This window comes from Pituophis catenifer, unplaced genomic scaffold, assembly GCF_029215685.1.
Source record: "Pituophis catenifer annectens isolate HBS135680 unplaced genomic scaffold, rPitCat1.0.hap2 SCAF_14, whole genome shotgun sequence".
Lineage (NCBI taxonomy): Eukaryota > Metazoa > Chordata > Lepidosauria > Squamata > Colubridae > Pituophis > Pituophis catenifer.
In genome coordinates, this window is record NW_027256894.1 from 15,531,352 (window position 1) to 15,549,445 (window position 18,094).

At 45.3% G+C, this 18,094-nt stretch overlaps 1 protein-coding gene across 1 annotated transcript in view; it reads right to left on the reverse strand.

Annotated features, from left to right (window-relative positions):
- WHAMM (WASP homolog associated with actin, golgi membranes and microtubules) overlaps nt 1–18,094 on the reverse strand; it is a 23,479-nt gene continuing 5,385 nt past the window's right edge. The window contains exons 4-10 of the mRNA XM_070953310.1: nt 17,041–17,210; nt 14,102–14,267; nt 13,032–13,219; nt 11,201–11,287; nt 9,730–9,825; nt 7,603–8,062; nt 1–3,837 (exon numbers count right to left, since the gene is read on the reverse strand). Coding sequence (XP_070809411.1) covers nt 3,539–3,837; nt 7,603–8,062; nt 9,730–9,825; nt 11,201–11,287; nt 13,032–13,219; nt 14,102–14,267; nt 17,041–17,210 — 1,466 coding nt within the window. The 3' untranslated portion in view covers nt 1–3,538. The remainder of the gene's footprint in view (nt 3,838–7,602; nt 8,063–9,729; nt 9,826–11,200; nt 11,288–13,031; nt 13,220–14,101; nt 14,268–17,040; nt 17,211–18,094) is intronic.

An 18,094-nucleotide genomic window follows, 5' to 3' on the forward strand; every position in this document is an offset into this window, starting at 1 on the left:
GATGAAAGTTTATCACCAACGATGTAAAAGAGCATCAAATTAATATGTTTTAACCATATTGGATCTTAAAAGTGATTATTGGTGTACATTTTTTTTTTGTAAATTTAGAAACAAATAACATTATCCTGCACATTATGAACAGGGGGGGAAAGTTTACATTTGCAAAGATCTGAAAGGATTTTCTATCCAAGTTAAATTGGAAAGCTAAATATTTATTACAAGACAAATCCTTTAAAATTAACTTTAAAACCCATGTCTGTTTTAGAAAGTGGTCAAAGAGAATTTTTTCCTCCCCATTATTGCTATCTCCACGTTTTTAGCTAAAGAGATTATGAGAGCTACAGTTGAAATCTCAAGGTCTCGCAATACAGTAGTCCCTCTTATAGATGAGAATACTTGATGGATACAAACAGACCTGTGTTAGAACACTCTGTTGGAAAATGGTTAGTTTTACAACCATTGGCATTTTTTTGGGATGCATTAGAAATTCTGCTAATTTAAAAAAGGATTAAGAATCCATTTTAAGCCTTCTGGTACAAGTTAACACTGGCATTGCAAACAGATGGAAAGCCACAGATCCCGTACAAAAGTCTCAACACAATCGTGTTTGGAACATCCTGACACCGATCAAGAATATATTTAAACAAATAAAAGAGATTTCATGACTGGCACACCGGCAGGGCCACAAGAAATATACAGAAATTTGGCACATGGCAAAAGAGATGAGGTCTGCCGTCTATTCTGACATGGACTGAAGTTGAAGTTCATTTTGGACACGGCCGGAGGTGAAATCCAGCAGGTTCTGGAGAACCGGTAGAGGAAATTTTGAGTAGTTCGGAGAACTGACAAATACCACCTCTGGCTGACCCCAGAATGGGGAGGGAATGGGGATTTTGCAGTATCCTTCCCCTGGAGTGGGGTGAGAATGGAGATTTTGCAATATCCTTCCTCCAGGATTGGGGAGGGAATGGGGATTTTGCAGTATGCTTCCCCTGGAGTGGGGTGGAACTGGAGATTTTGCAGTATCTTTCCCCTGCCATGCCCACCAAGCCACACCCACAGAACCGGTAGTAAAAAAATTTGAATTTCACCACTGGACACAGCTCATTTAAGACTCTGGCCATGGCAAACAATATGTTCTTTCTTATCTCAGCCAATATTCTTAGTCAGTGGGATGGCAGTGAAGGTAATGAAAATGGAATCTGGCAAATGCAATCAGCCTAATGCAAATAAGACCCCTTATTCCTAGGACCCCAATGTTCCTTCATTGAGGCAGCCACGTATAACGTGGAGACACTTCCAGCAGGGTTCCTGGTGTGGTAACATCGAGGTCCATCACCCAGCTCAGGATGCCTTGCTCTCAGCAGCACAAGTGGGTCCTGGAACTCATCCTCTCGATAGCTCTCCTGATCTATTATTTTTCATGATCTGAACTTTATGCTGCAACAAATCAGTGCTTTTCTTTTTACGGATGCAGATCCTAGGTCAGGGTTGGCGAAGATTTTCGGGACTAAGTGCCGAAACGGGGGGCGCATGCCGGAAACCAGAAGAGCAGCTACCCGGTGTGCATGCGCATGCTGGAAAGATGATTTTCTGGTTTCCAGCGCGCACATTTGCACCGGCCACCTGGTCTTCCGGTTTCTGGCACACATGCGAGCGTGAAGAGCAGCTGGCCTGTGCGCATGTGATTGGCGGAAACCAGAAGAGTAGCCGCCTGGCGCACGCATGCGCACTGGGCAGCTGCTGTTCCGGTTTCCTGCGCTCCTGCATGTGTGAAGACCAACTGGTCGGCACGCCGGAACCCGGAAGAGCAACGAGCGATGGCTCTGCATGCCACTTCCAGCACGCGTGCTATAGGTTCGCCATCACGGTCCTAGGTAGAGGCAGATATTTCTCTCTCTGGGCACACTGAGAGTATCTGCTGAACAAAACTCTGCGCTGGCAACAGGAAGAGCATCCGGCCAGTAAACACTCTGCTAGCTTCATTCAGTTGCCCAGACTCCCCCCGGCAAGGGATTGTGGGGTCATTAAATGATGATGATGATCACACTGCTGGCTCATATTTTCCTTGTGGTTGACAAGGGCTCCCAATCCCTCCCACATATATTACCAACAACTCAGGCCTCTCTGTCTTGGCAGTGTTGAAAGAAGCCATTTCTATTTAAACTAAAACCCTTCTAGTCAGCAAATATTCAGTGTAACCAGGACCATAGTTTCGTAGAACAGGTTATTCAATGTGCTCACCTTTCACTGGTCTAAGACTACTCAAAAGAGTTGTTGTTGTTCTTTAAAAAATGTATCCCACAGAGATGATTTATCTCTGTCCAAAGCACCCGAGGAGCAATTTCTGAGGAGTAATCCATTCTCCTGGGACAATTTTAATAATGGTTTTGGAACAGGCTTAATCAAAAGAATAGTGTTTCCATATACCCTGTTTCCCCCAAAATAAGACATCCCCTGATAATAAGCCCAATCCGGCTTTGGAGCACATGGCAATAAGGCCAAGCGCTTTTTATTTTTAATTTGATTTATATGCCGCCCTTTTCCAGAGACTCAGGGTGGCTTACAATGCGTTAAGCAATAGCCTTCATACTTTTGTATATTTATACAAAGTCAGTTTATTGCCCCCACAAACTGGGTCCTCAATTTACCCACCTTAGAAAGGATGGAAGGCTGAGTCAACCTTGAGCCTGGGGAGATTCGAACTAGCAGTAATTGCAGGCAGCTGAATGATAATAACAGGCTATTAGTCTGCTGTGCCACCAGGCTCTTATTTCAGGGTTCAAAAAAATATAAGACAGGGTCTTATTTTTGGGGAAACACGGTAGTAGTGTAAGTTTGGGGTGGAATCAAGAGGGATTTTTAAATTAAATTGTCACTATCCCTGATCCCCCAAGGCAGTGTTTCCCAATGTTTCCGGCTTTGTGGACCGGGGGTGGGTGGGCGGAAGGGATGGTTCATACAAGCAGCTGGCAAGCATGTGTGCGCAGTTGCATTTGGCGAGTGGCGTGCACGTTTGCATGCAAATGGAGCCCACACACATGCACATGTGTGCGCTTGCCCACTGCTCGTGCAAGTGAGGATATGGGTGCGCGCGCATATGCTTGCCGGCTGTTTCTGCAGCCCAGTTGCAAACTCCTCACGGCCCACTCGTGGTCCTCAGCCCACTCAGGTTGCGGACCCCTGCCCTAAGGAGTGCCGATTCCCTTGCAAAAAAAAAAAGAGAGAGAAGGAAAGAAACATGTGCAAACTTCAAAGCATAAAACTCGGTGTCGAGTAAAAGACTTGTCCTAAATTTTTCTTGACAGCTTGGAAACTTCTGACGTCGATCAAGGAGCATTTCCCACACTTCTCCAGCTGCCCCCAAACACCCAGAGTGTTGCTAAGAATTCTGGGATGCCCGATTCATGCAGGACGTTAGCCAACCTGTTGGGCTCCAGACCACGCTTCCTGTTTGGCACTCCTTTACAGTTAGCTGTCTTCTCACTGAAGAATCCTCATGAGCTTCTGAGGAGCTCTTAACCGGTCAACTGCTCTGTTAACTGTTCCATTCTTCATTGCTGCAGTCTCCATTTTCATCATCGTCGGAGTCAGCGGAGACCTTCTTAATCCTCTGGATGGCTGCCTTGATGCTTTGCTCCAGTTCACTGCCCAAACCCTTCGTGACACTTTCCTTGGGCTCTTGACTGACCTTCCGCAGTTTAACTCCCTGCCTAATGGCGGCAAGAATGCTGTCGTTGAGAGAGTTGCCACCGGAGGTTGCCTGTTGGGTCAGGTCCACTTTGCGAAGGAGGACTTCGCCACGCTTGAGGGAAGCCAAGACCTCATCCATGGACCCTGAGGTGGAACAAGTGAAAACAACGTCATTCTTGGATGAAAAGAAAATCCAAGGAGAAAGCTACCTCAGGTGGCCTCAGGTTGACTTACAGACCTGGGTTTTGTCTATGTGGCTGCTTCTTGGTCTATCATTTCCCAGATGTAGCGTTTTTGTTTTATTTCACAGCCAATTATTATGGAATATATTTTTATTTGTTGTTTCTTTTGATGATCTATTTTTTTTTGTATGCCTCCCAGAGTCACCTTCATGAGATGAGTGGCTACATGGATGAATGAATGAATGAGTGAGTGAGTGAGTGAGTGAGTGAGTGAGTGAGTGAGTGAGTGAGTGAATGGGTGAATGACATCCCACCCTCATCCCAAACAACTCTGGGCAGCATGCAACACCAAACAAACATTATCCTCCACCTCATTATGTACATATGCATCTGAATCAGAATAATATCAAAAAATAATTACCAGAGAAAGCAAAGAAAAACCCCAAATAAGCCCCTAAATAGGTAGCCACCATCAGTCAGCTAGCACCAAACCCCAATGGTTTAACCTGGCTTAGAGAATTGCAGTAAAGATGGCCCTGCATGTACTTCTGGGAGAAGGATAGCAGAAAGGATAGTAAAGGTAAAGGTTCCCCTCGCACATATGTGCTAATTGTTCCCAACTCTAGGGGGCGGTGCTCATCTCCGTTTCTAAGCCAAAGAGCCAGCACTGTCTGAAGACGTCTCTGTGGTCATGTGGCCGGCATGACTAAATGCCAAAGGTGCACGGAACGCTGTTCCCTTCCCACCAAAGCTGGTCCCTATTTTTCTACTTGCATTTTTACGTGCTTTCGAACTGCTAGGTTGGCAGAACCTGGGACAAGTAACGGGAGCTCACCCGTTATGCGGCACTAGGGATTCGAACCGCTGAACTGCCAACCTTTCGATTGTCAAGCTCAGCATCTTAGCCACTGAGCCACCGCGTCCCATAGCAGCAAGGCAGGGGCCATTAAAGAAAAGACTCTCTTTTCTGTAATATCATAAGGGATTTTATTCCCTTCAAAAAGCTACAAAAAAAGGTTCTTAAGATACCCGAGGAAATGTTGTGAAGTGTTAATACCACTTTATAATGCCTTGCTAAAGCCACACTTGGAATACTGCATTCAGTTTTGGTCGCCACGATGTAAAAAAGATGTGGAGACTCTAGAAAGAGTGCAGAGAAGAGCAACAAAGACGATTAGGGGACTGGAGGCTAAAACATGTGTAGAACGGTTGCAGGAACTGGGTATGTCTAGTCTGATGAAAAGAAGGACCAGGGGAGACATGATAGCAGCCTTCCAATATCTCAGGGGTTGCCACAAAGACGAGGGAGTCAAGCTATTCTCCAAAGCACCAGAGGGTAGGACAAGAAGCGATGGGTGGAAACTAATCAAGGAGAGAAGCAACCTAGAACTAAGGAGAAAGTTAGACAGTTAGAACAATTAACCAGTGGAACAACTTGCCTCCAGAAGTTGTGAATGCTCCAACACTGAAGTTTTTAAGAAGAGATTGGACAACTGTTTTTCTGAAATAGTATAGTGTTTCCTGCCTGGGCAGGGGGTTGGACTAGAAGACCTCCAAGGTCCCTTCCAACTCTGTTATTCTATTCTATTCTATTCTATTCTATTCTATTCTATTCTATTCTATTCTATTCTATTCTATTCTATTCTATTCTATTCTATTCTATTCTATTTCTATTTCTATTCTACTCCACTCTACTCCTCTACTCTACTCTACTCTACTCTACTCTACTCTACTCTACTCTACTCTATTCTATTCTTCTCTCCAGCTTTTCAGCATGCACTCCCGTTTCCAGAGGCCTTGATCAACATATCCTTTACATTCTCTTTGGGATGCAAGAATGACAGAAAAAGGCTTCGTCTCTGCGCAAGGCCTGCAGCTGCATAATAAAGGCCGTATCTTACATGCAAAGAAGTTCACCTCTCCAAACAGAGCTGGGGAAAAAATCTGTGTGCCACTCAAGGTTGACCACTTCGGAGGGCATCACAGGCAGGAGACGCCGGGTTGCATTCAAATGCAGCCGTGTCAACTGAATCTCTGCATGTTAGTTGTTATGCAGCAAAGTACGCTGGATCTGTAGCTCTTCTAACTTCATTGTCTTTCAATGAGAACTCAAGGACACATTTTTTTTTCCGGATATTATTTGATAGAATATAATATCCTCTAATGCAGGGGTCTCCAACCTTGGGAACTTTAAGACTTGGGGACTTCAACTCCCAGTATTCCTCAACCAGCAAAGCTGAAGAGTTGAAGTCCACAAGTCTTAAAAGTTCCCAAGGTTGGAGACCCCTGCTCTAATGTTACTACAGGTACAGTGGTGGATTGCTCCCGATTCTTTCCGGTTCTTGAGAACCGGTAGTAAAAATGGTGGGAGGCTCCACCCACCCGCCCTGACGTCACATTTGGTGATCTGCGCCCACGTTGCGAACCGGTAGTAAAGATAAGTAGAGCCCAACCCTTGTTGTGGCCCGTCAGCGGCCTGTGCAGCTAGTAGCTGATTCCGACAGCGAGGAGGCTGGTGTGGTGCTGCGCCAGCAGCCTGTGCACGTGGCGCTCGAGTCAGACAATGAGGAGGCTGGAGAAGATGTGGTGCCAGAGGCGGGGATTCAGCCAGGGCCTTCAGAACCTCCAGAAACTCCCATAAGTGAAGAGGAAGAAGAGGAGGAGCCTTTTCTCGATGCACAGGCACGCAGAGCTGCCAAAAGGCAGGAGTGGCTCCTCAGGAGGAGGTCTCCTTGAGAGTAAGGCTTGGGGATAATTGGCCACTCCCTTAGCCTATTTAAGGAGGAACACCGATTGAAGCAATTTGCAGGGAACAACTTAGTTCACTCTCCTTCATGCCTTGATCTTAGTTCTCTGCAAATTGCTTCTGGGCTTTCTGCCAACCATAGTAAGATTACGATTATTTATTCTTTGGATTCTTGCAGGCTGTTAAGAAAGTTAATTAACAGCCTTTGTTTGAAAAAAACTGATTTAATTTAGTAAACTAAGGTTTGTACAGACTTTGTGTGCGCTGCATTCTTTGGGGTCCATAGCTGGGGCAGAACACCCCTGTACAGGTAGTCCTCAACTTACAACAGTTCTGTTTAGTGACCATTAGAAGATACAACGGCATTGAAAAAAAGTGACTTATGGCCACTTGTCACACTTATGACCGTTGCAGCATCCCTCGTGGTCACATGATTGATAGTCGGATGCTCGACTAGCGACTCACATTTATGTTGCCGGATTCCTGTGATCCCCTCTTTGAGGCCTTCTGACCAGCGAAGTCTGGGGGGGGAGCCAGATTTGCTTAATGACCATATTACTCATTTAAGAACCACAGTGATTCCCTTAACAAAAATGTGGCAAGAAAAATTGTAAAACGGGGCAAAGCTCACTTTGTCTCACTTAACAATATACATTTTGGGCTCAGTTGTGGTCGTAAGTTGAGGGAGAGAGAGAGGCAGAGAGAGAGAGAGAAAGAGAGGGAGGGGGAGAGAGAGGGAGGGAGGGAGAGAGAGAGAGGGAGGGAGAGAGAGGGAGGGAGAGAGAGAGGAGGGAGAGAGAGAGGGAGGGAGGGAGAAAGAGAGGGAGGGAGGGAGAGAGAGAGAGGGAGGGAGGGAGAGGGAGGGAGGGAGAGAGAGGAAGAGAGGGGGGGGAGAGAGAGGGGGAGGGAGGGAGAGAGAGAGAGGGAGAGGTGTGTGCGTTTGAGTATGCATGGAAGAAAAAGAGCGCTCCATCTCTTTACCTGTGTAATTCTTGGTGGGACACCTGGACGCAGCTTCTGCTTTCTCCAAGGAAGTAGTTCCTTTAGCCGAGCTGTCACATACAAGAGGCCGTGCCTTATCTTGGGCTCCTGTGCTTTTTAGGCAAACAGTCTGGACACTTGGGGGTGGGGGTGGGGGTGGAAGAGGAGGTGGAGGTGGAGGTGGGGGCACAGATAGTGGTGCCCCCACGCCTTCCTTGGGAGGCTCCGGCCCATGCGGTGGTACAAAAATCTGGACGGGAACATCTCTAGGAGGCTTCTGAGACGGTGCTTTGGAAGTCCTGACTTGTGTCGGATGGAGATTTCTGGATTGTTTGGCAGCTGGACCTTTTCTGATTGAACCAGCCTGTGGGGGAACCGTTGCAGGTCGTCTTGGTCCAGCCTGCTTGGAGTTGACGGGCCGAGAGCGGGAAGTCTTCAGCACAAACTGCGCAGGACATTTCTGCAAGGTGAGAGAAGGCATCCATTTTGAAAACGGCAGGTGAGCTGACTACAATTCATCCCCCATGGCTGTCAAACCCTTGGACACCCCCAAAGGTCCTTTTTCAAAAGACAATTGGAACTTTCTGTGGTTTTTTTTTTCCCCTTGAAAACATTTTGCTTCTCATCCAAGAAGGTTCTTCATGAACTGAAGACTTGAGAACTGAAGAATCTTCTCGGATGAGAACCAAAACATTTTCAGGGGGAAAAAAAATCCCCAAGAAAGTCCAGTTGCCATTTTGGAAAAGCACCTATGGGACAACCATAATCTGGCTGATTGAGAATCTCCATAAAGGTAAAAGGTAAAGGTTCCCCTCGCACATATGTGCTAGTCGTTCCTGACTCTAGGGGGTGGTACTCATCTCTGTTTCAAAGCCGAAGAGCCAGTGCTGTCCAAAGACTTCTCCATGGTCATGTGGCTGGCATGACTCAACACCAAAGGCGCACGGAACGCTGTTACCTTCCCACCAAAGGTGGTCCCTATTTTTCTACTTGCATTTTTTTTACGTGCTTCCGAACTGCTAGGTTGGCAGAAGCTGGGACAAGGAACGGGAGCTCTAGCCATTACGCAGCACTAGGGATTCGAACCGTTGAACTGCCGACCTTCTGATCGACAAGCTCAGCATCTTAGCCACTGAGCCATTGCATCCCTATGGTCCATGGAGAATCTCCATAGACAAACCCATAGGCATGTTTTCCGTATCATGATGTCTTCACATAACGTGTTCAGCCAGCTCAACGAAAGGCCTAACAGTGTCATTTGTTTCAACATGCGAAGCTGGATGAATGTTAACCTTGGGGAGATTTCTCTCTAGCTTCTATGATTCTTTCTCTTTGGTTTATGACTTGATGTACATAACAGTAAAACTAGGTGGAGCTTCAATCTGTTCTAGCAAGTCTCTTTATTTAGATTTATATCTAGAGGGTGTGACAGCAATCCTGCAGCAACTAGTAAAGAGCTCATTTCCCACTACCACTGTTATAGGTAAAGGTAAAGGTTCCCTTTGCACATATGTGCTAGTCCTTCCCAACTCTAGGGGGTGGTGCTCATCTCCGTTTCAAAGCCGAAGAGCCAGCGCTGTCCAAAGACATCTCCGTGGTCATGTGGCCGGCATGACTAAACGCCAAAGGCGCACAGAACACTGTTACCTTCCCACCAAAGGTGGTCCCTATTTTTCTACTTGCATTTTTTACATGCTTTTGAACTGCTAGGTTGGCAGAAGCTGGGACAAGGAACGGGAGCTCCCCCCGTTACGCGGCACTAGGGATTCGAACCGTTGAACTGCCGACCTTTCAATCGACAAGCTCAGCGTCTTAGCCACTGAGCCACCGCATCCCGCTGTTATAAAGCAGCAGTTCTTGTAGAAAGATGACCTTCATCAATTTCCTGTACATGCCACTTCCATTGTCCTTTCATTCTCTTCCAGACCACAAGGACAGAAGTTGTGTCAAGGTGACACTGATTAAATTCTGTGCAAAACCTCCTGGTGCCCCTCCTTGTGGTTTCTAAATCCAGAGTTGTTATCTCATGATTGATGCTGGACCAATAATAATCAATCCTTGTTTCTATTTTGCAAAGCAAAATATTCTGCGAGAGGGCTGAGGAACAAGATAAATGGTGATACTTGCCTCCTTGAACGATTTAAGCCTCTCCAGAGTTTTCTGCCGCTCTTCCTTGATCCAGGCTTTTTTCTTCTTCTCATCTTCTTTTCTCTTCTCTCTTTTCTGCAGTTTGAAGGACAAGCCTTAATGCACACATAGAGGAGTCTGCTTACAGTGGAACTAAATAGCTTCGAACATTGCAAAAATGGTTGGGGGCCTGATAACAGATTGCCTAACTTATGGAATGGGAACGGAGACATGGAAGGGGGAAGGGAAGAGAAAAAAGAGGGGAGGAGAGGAGAGGAGAGGAGAGGGAGGACGACGGGAGAGGAGAGGGGAGGAGGGGAGAGGAGAGGAGAGGAGACGAGGAGAGGAGAGGAGAGGAGAGAAGAGAAGAGGAAAAACTTAAGAGTATTGTGCAGTATTTCTGATCTGAGTCTCAACTCCAATGTGCCACACCTCAACCCGAGTGCCACACCTGAAAGCAGCTGTGAAAGGCAGATGTGCAATCCCAGGAAAAGATGTGGCTGTTTTAAGGAGTTATAGACAGTTGCTATATTTGCAATCTTGCATGAAGCATTTTTTTTTTAAAAAAAAATAAGTGCTGCCCAGCCACAGAATTTATATAGAATTAATTATGAGCCCTTCCTTTAACGGTTGGTTACCTTGTTTAGATTATCGTTTATTGGTCTGGGACCATAAATAAATGTTATCTTTATGATGGTGTTGTTAGAATTTCCCATGAGATTCACCCATTCATAAGCAATCCCAATGTATATTTGCTTGGAGAAAACCAAAGCACACACAATGAAGCTTGCTTACAAATGGACATGAAATAAGATTGTGTTCTTAGCTCCAAATTCCAGGAAACTCGAAGTCTATAACTAAGAGCAACATATAAATGGAACCAACCTAAAAGCGTAAAGGTTTTCCCTGTCCAGTTGTATCCTACTCTAAGGTGCAGTCCCCATCTCCGTTTCTTGGCTAAGGGAGCCAGCGTTGTCTGAAAACATTTCCGTGGTCATGTGACCAGCATGACTACGGTTCCCACCGAAATGGTACCTATTTATCTGCTCGCATTTGCATGCTTTCAAAGTGCTAGGTGAGCAGGAGCAAGGAACGGAAGCTCACCCGTCATGCGGTGCTCGGGTCTCAAACCTGGGCTGCCAGCTCCAGCTGACAAGCTCAGCATCTTTAACAGCTGAACCAGTATGCCAATCTACTGTGTACCCCATATATACCTGTCTGTACCAATCTACACCTCATGAATTTGTGGGGTACTACAGCTTTCAACTAATAGGTGTCTTTCTGGTTTTGAAATAGCAGTAGCCCTCCCTTATTATGAGGGCTACCTAGACTGCCTTCAAAATAAACTAAGATTCTGGGAATGAAGAACAATTCTGCATATTATTGGGTTTTTTGCACACTGACCCACAGCCCTGGAAACAGAACGCTCTCTCTCTCTCTCTCTCTCTACTTTCCACTTCTTAATACGTACAATCTGGATGTTATGATGCTGTTGGAAGTAGCGTGTGGTTTCCTGTGCCTCCTGGATCCTCAAACGCCGGCTCTCTTCACATTGATCCTAAGAGGAAAGAAACCAGTGTAAAAATCCCACTAGCCGGAATCTGAAGATTCAGGCAGAAATCAAATCCACTGAATCGGAATATTGGATTCATAGCTTTTCCACTTTCTGCTGAACTTTCTAAAAAAAAAAATGCAATTCAAGCCCCCGTGCAAAGGATTGTGGGGGAAAAGTCATAATTTAGCATCCTTGGCAAACCAAGTTATTCTAACCCTAAAGGTAAAGGTTCCCCTTGCACATATATGCTAGTTGTTCCCAACTCTAGGGGGCAGTGCTCATCTCCGTTTCAAAGCCGAAGAGCCAGCGCTGTCCAAAGACGTCTCCGGGGTCATGTGGCCGGCATGACTCAACGGCAAAGGCTCACGGAATGCTGTTACCTTCCCACCAAAGGTGGTCCCTATTTTTCTACTTGCATATTTTTACATGATTTCGAACTGCTAGGTTGGCAGAAGCTGGGACAAGGAACGGGAGCTCACCCCATTACACGGCACTAGGGATTCGAACCACTGAAGTGCTGACCTTTCAGTCGACAAGCTCAGCTTCTTAGCCACCGAGCCACCACATCCCCTTTGTTCTAACCCTAAGACCTGCCATCTCCAGGTAGGGTTGTAATTCTGGAGAGTTTCTCCCAACTGATGACAATAAGAAGCTCGGTGGGCCAGCATCATTTTTAGGGGGAAAAGATCTACTGAATCTCTAATGGTCACTTCCAACCAAGAAAAACAGATTCTCAACTGATTCTCATTATTTAGATCTATTGCATGGGGAAAGGGGTTAGATTATGTACAGATTCTTGCTAACTGGTTATATGTACTTTAACCCGTTTATCAGCAGTATGTTAAGCCTTGATGCCTTTGATCCTCTCTCCTGACCCAAGGGAGACGCTGCCCCCTGCCCCCACTTGGCTTAATAATTATTCCTTAATTAAAGGAGTAATTGTACAACCATCCCCAAGGCCAGGCCAAGAGAAATCCAACAAGCCTTCTTTTGCAAAACACATACATTACAGCTCTATAAATTCCATTCAGAAAGAATCAACAATTCCCAAGCCCATATTTTTAGATCGTTTTCTAATGTATGGAACTGAACAATTTGGAACTGAATACACTCGAAACCGTAGAAATGGTGGTAGACTTTAGGAGAAACCCTCCCATACTACCACCTCTTACAATGCTAGACAACAGTATCAACAGTAGAGACCTTCAAATTTCTAGGATCTATCATATCTCAAGACCTAAAATGGACACCTAACATCAAAAACGTCATCAAAAAAAGCACAACAAAGAATGTTCTTCCTGTACCAACTCAGGAAGCTCAAACTGCCCAAGAAGCTGCTGATCCAGTTCTACAGAGGAATGATTGAGTCGGTCATCTGCACCTCTATAACTGTCTGGTTTGGTTCTGCAACCCAACAAGACAGACACAGACTTCAACGGATAGTTAGAACTGCAGAAAAAAACATGGCTACCAACCTGCCTTCCATGGAGGACCTCTATATTGCATGAGTCAAAAAGAGGGCTGTGAAAATATTTGACCAGATTGATGATTCTCACAAAGGGGAATGGTCCTAAAAACTTAGGACCTAGTTTCTTGCACGGCAATTTTAGCTTTTAAGAATTTGGTAGAGAGGTAGAACTTCTCTCCCCTTCCCCCCCTCCCAACATGGAATGGTTTCTGAGACCGGCTGAGGTGGCGTATAACAATGCACACAAACCTCATAAAAGACTTTTCTGGAACTAATTACCTTCTTGTTCCTGAGATAAGCTCTTCTGGAGCAGATAATCCCCCGCTTTGTCTCCAGCTGCTGAGTCTTCTGCCTGAGCTGTGCCACTTCAGAAGAAGAGGCACAGCTTGTTTCCAGGGCCCGATCCATGGCTTCTAATTCCTCAGAGTTTTCACAGGTGTCGTAATAAATGACTTCATTCTGGATCTCTATGGAAGGGGGCAAAAGGATTTCAAGTGAGTAAAATAGGCAACCCATCTCTCCTACCAGCTTTACTGCCTCGCTAGAAAACTCAAGACATTTGCTGATAGTTGTGGTCCTTTAACTCTTGGAGAAACATCAGTTGAAGACTTGGGGTGTAGGGTAAGCAACCAGAAGTCTTGAAGATCAGAGGTGGGCTTCAGATACTGGAGCAACCCATTCGCCCAGCACCGGAAATGCGTGGGCGCGCCATCCACATGTGTGTGGTGTCACAAAACACGGCAATTTACATGCGCATGCTGTCCGCACATGCCTGTGACGTCAAACAACACGGCGATATAGGAAGGAATTGGGTTTTTTTTAAGCCTTTATCCTCTCTCCTCAATAAATACATTTATTGCATCGCAGAACTTGGAGAAATGCAGCAAAGGAAGAATCCTCCTGTTTTAATCCAGTGCCAACATGAAATTTATTTATTTATTTATTATTCATTCATTCATTCATTCATTCATTCATTTATTGGTTCGATTTATATGCCGCCCTTCTCCAGAGACTCAGGGCGGCTTACAATGGGTTAAGCAATAGCCTTCATACTTTTGTATATACCTGCTTAGTAGGGCTTTCGGGCCCCCCTAAGCGGTGTTCTTTTTTATACAAAGTCAGCTTATTGCCCCCACAATCCGGGTCCTCATTTTACCTACCTCGGAAGGATGGAAGGCTGAGTCAACCTTGAGCCTAGTGAGATTTGAATTTGCAGTAATTGCAGGCAGCTGGTGCTACTTAACAGCACTTTAGTCCGCTGCACCACCAAGGCTCTGGTTCGGATTAAAATCACCTGGTTCAGATGAAAATGCAAAGTGCAGCCAATATATCCTGTCTCCAGTCCTCACCCTTGATTTGCCTCTTCAACGTCTCCAGCTGTGTCACCAGCAACATTTCTTCATTTTTCAGGATTTCAAACTGTACCTCGTACAGCTCCAGCTGGGTTTCGTAATATTCTAGCTCCAGTTTTTCCACTTGAGCCATGTCAGTCTTCTGCTCGCTGAGTGTCTCCATCTTGGGGAGATCCCAAACAAAACAGGAAATGTTATTTAAGGCCACAAATATTACATGCAAAAAAATGAGGCATTTTGGAGGAAAGATGGTTGAGATAATAACGGTGTCAGCCCCAGCCCTGCGATCGGTGGTGGGTTGCCCCCGGTTCAGACCGGTTCTATAGAACCGGTAGTAAAACCGGCGGGAGGCTCCGCCCACTGACCCTGACGTCATAAGAAGCGAACTGCGCAGGCGATCTTGTTGCGAATCGGTAGTAAAGGTAAGTAGAACCCACCCCTGCCTGTGATGGTACTTGGGGGCCGCCATTCATGTGGGGATCGCCATTCCGCTGCGGCACACTTTTGCCGACGTCCCTTCCTGTGTGCCTGCTCCCTTGGGTCGGCATGCCTCTCCCTTCGACTTCCCAGACGCATGCTAGATGACGTCAGGGTCATACACTGAAGCAGTTTATCACCACCTATCACTTTAAGGAAAGACGGAGCAGCACGGAACAACTGAAGTGGCTTGTGATGGATTGAGGAGGGAGAGGGAGGATACGGGGTAATTGGATAACTGAGTAATTGCACTGGGGTGTGGCTGTACACTGATTAAAAGGTGATGGGGAGCATGGAGCGTCAGCTCCAACGAAGATTCCTTTCTGTAACAATTTAAGGTGGTCACTTAGTACCGATATTAGGATAAACAGACTTGGTTACTGCTTTTGCGTCCTGAGTTTAGCTTTGTAGCACTCGAGAAGAAATGGGGTGACGGGTTCCTTTACAGTAAGGAACTAGATTCAGGTATAGGACAGAAGTGGCTTTGGGTGCTCCGACATTGTTGGGACCTGAATGGAGGTAGCACATTTCTTCTGCTCCTTTTAGGCTTCTTGATGGTTTTTGATACCATCAACCATGGTATTGTCAAGTTTCGAGGTCGTCTCAAATAAATTGCATTTCAAACAAAGTCTTTGATGAAAAACGTCCATTTATTAAGCACGACATTCTAACTCCGACTCCATCGTAGTCAACACTGGCTTCCTGACCCAAAACCCTCCTTTTCCTTTCCCCACTCCTCTGCACTCATTGGCCATCTTCCAAGTCACTCTACCCCTAATCTACTGCTCCAGCTCAAAGGAATTTCCCCCCTCCCGTCCATCTCCTAGGGGATATTATCTCCAGGGAAAATAAGTAGGTGAAAAATCAAACATCCCTTTCCAGATGCCTCCGCTTCTCCTTCTTATGTCAGCACTAGAGTAAATGCAGCTTGAAGTGCTGACAGGTATCTTGCTGGACTGCCTAGGGCAGATATGTCAAACTCAATTTCATTGAGGGCCACATCAGGGCAGTGGTTGACCTTGGGGGCCTGGAGGGGTGTGGCCAACTGGGTGAGTGTGGCTGACTGGGTGGGCATGGCCAGCTTGACACTATACTCCCCAAACATGTTGAGAGTTGGCTTTTCTCTCCTTTCCTTTTAAGACCTGTATAAGGGAGGTCATCTGGCATGTTGAAGTATGTTGATGACCCTCAATTTTTTTCCAAGAAAGTTTTTTATTTTTATAAACAAACAAACATACAATACATAATCAATCAATCAGTGTATCATCTGAGTACCTCTTTTGTGTCTTCTCCCTACTCCTCAATTGTTTCACATATCCTAATATTTATCATTTCATTTATTATGCCATTTCTCCCACCTTTCTTTACACTATTATTCTATATACAGTATGTATCTTTTCCAACCAATAATAAAATTGCCCCCATATCTTAAAATATTCCGATTCCTCTCTTTCTTTAAGTGTCAAAGTCAATCTATTCATTTCTGCACAATCCAATATTTTCTTAATTATTTCTCCCTCCATAGGGATTTTCTCTGCTTTCCATCTTTGCACAAATACTATCCTCGCTGCAGTTATAACATGTACAATCAAATATCTATTTTTCCTTACTAAATTTCTCTGGTAAGATACCCAATAGGAACAGTCCAGGTTTTAAATCTATATGTTTTTGTATCATTTCTTCTAACCATGTTTTGATTTGATGACCCTCAAATTTATATTGCAATTCTAGGCTGTGAGAAGAGGTGCTCTGAAATAAGTTTCCCGATGGAAATCAGATTGACCTTCTTATTGAGTTTCAAGAAGACCTCTCGTTATTAGGCAATAAATCCCCAGAAATTTCAAAGAAGATGGCGGGATATTAATCCATCGTGAACGCAATAAGGAAAGCTCCTGAGTAATTAAGCTCTGTTATATTATCCCAGATGTACTTTTCTAATATTTTACTGCACCGGTTGTTGTCGATGTTTTATATTGGATTTTGGTCCATGGCCATAAATAAATCTGAATGTAGAGTATTCTCAAGAGAGCATCTGAACATGCTTTTCCTGAGCAATTAATTTTAGCTTAGCAAATCTGTCATTTTTTTTTCACTTTCAATGCCAATACAGCGAGTGGACACTCTCTCTCTGTCTACCACAAAGCCAGAGCAGGGATGCATATGACAGAGTGGTGCGGTGGCCTAGAGGTGGAGCTCTTGCCTCACAATCAGGAGGCTGTGAGTTCGATCCTAGGTAGAGGCTGATATTTCTCTCTCTCTGGGCACACTGAGAATAGATCTGCTGAAAAAAACCTCCGCATCGGCGACAGGAAAGGCATCTGGCCAATAAACACTCTGCTAGCTCCATTCAGTTGCCCAGACTCCACCCTGCAAGGGATTATGGAGTCATTAAAAGATGATGAGGATGAGGATGGATGCATATGACGGAGGGGAACAGGGAGTGGGAGAAATAACCTTACCTGCTTTCTGATGTCGACTCTTTTGTGCTTCAGGCACAATTCTCTGGCTCTCATATGCTGAAGGGTTTCTTTTGCTAGCAGATATTTTAAGTTTTCTAATCTTGGAGAAGCGGAGGCCCAGGCAGCTTGGCCAAATCGCTTTTGATCTTGCTCCATCTGTTTGTGCATTGCTGGTGAACAAGGAAGAAACAAAAAATGAAGCACAGTCTCGAAGTGGCTAAGAAGAATCTTGAAGTTCCTTCTCCGGGAAGAGGAAAGAATGTTTGAGATATATAAAATAGAAGAGGATATGGCCCAATAACTATTCTAAACAACTCTAAGAATTCATTTTAAAAGTCAGGCATGAAGGGAATAGACAAAAAGAGAAGGTCGAAGAACAGGAGGCCGACCCAGAAGAAGATGGAAAGTCAACCTCAAAGAGACACTACGACGGCGTCGATTAACAATGGTTGAGGCTGCAAGAAGGGCAAGAACCAGAACATTGTATTGAGGAGGAAGAGGAGGAGGAAGGAGGAAGAGGAAGGAGAAGGTGGAAGAGGGAGGAGGAGGAGGAGGAAGAAGAGAAGAGGAGGAGGAGAAAAGAAGGAGAAGAAGAAGAAGGAGAGGAGGAGAAGGAGAAGGACGAGAAGAAAGGAGGAAGAGGAAGGTGGAAGAGGGAGGTTTAGGTTTAGGTTTAGGTTTATTTGATTTGTATACCGCCCTACTCCCGAAGGACTCAGGGCGGTGAACAGCCAACAATAAAATACATAAATACAAAAAATTTAAAAACCAGATAAAATCAAATTAAATCATTTTGGCCCAGACAGATTAAAACACCCCAATAATTTAAAAACAGATTAAAATTTACATATTTAAAAAGGGAAGAAATTAGGCCAAGCCCGCTTGATGGAATAAAAAGGTCTTCACAGCACGGCGGAAGGAGCGCAGATCCGGGATCCTCCGTATCTCCGGGGGGAGCTCATTCCAGATGGTAGGTGCCCCCACAGAGAAGGCTCTCCCCCTAGGGGCCGCCAGTCGACACTGTTTGGCTGACGGCACCCGGAGGAGTCCCTCT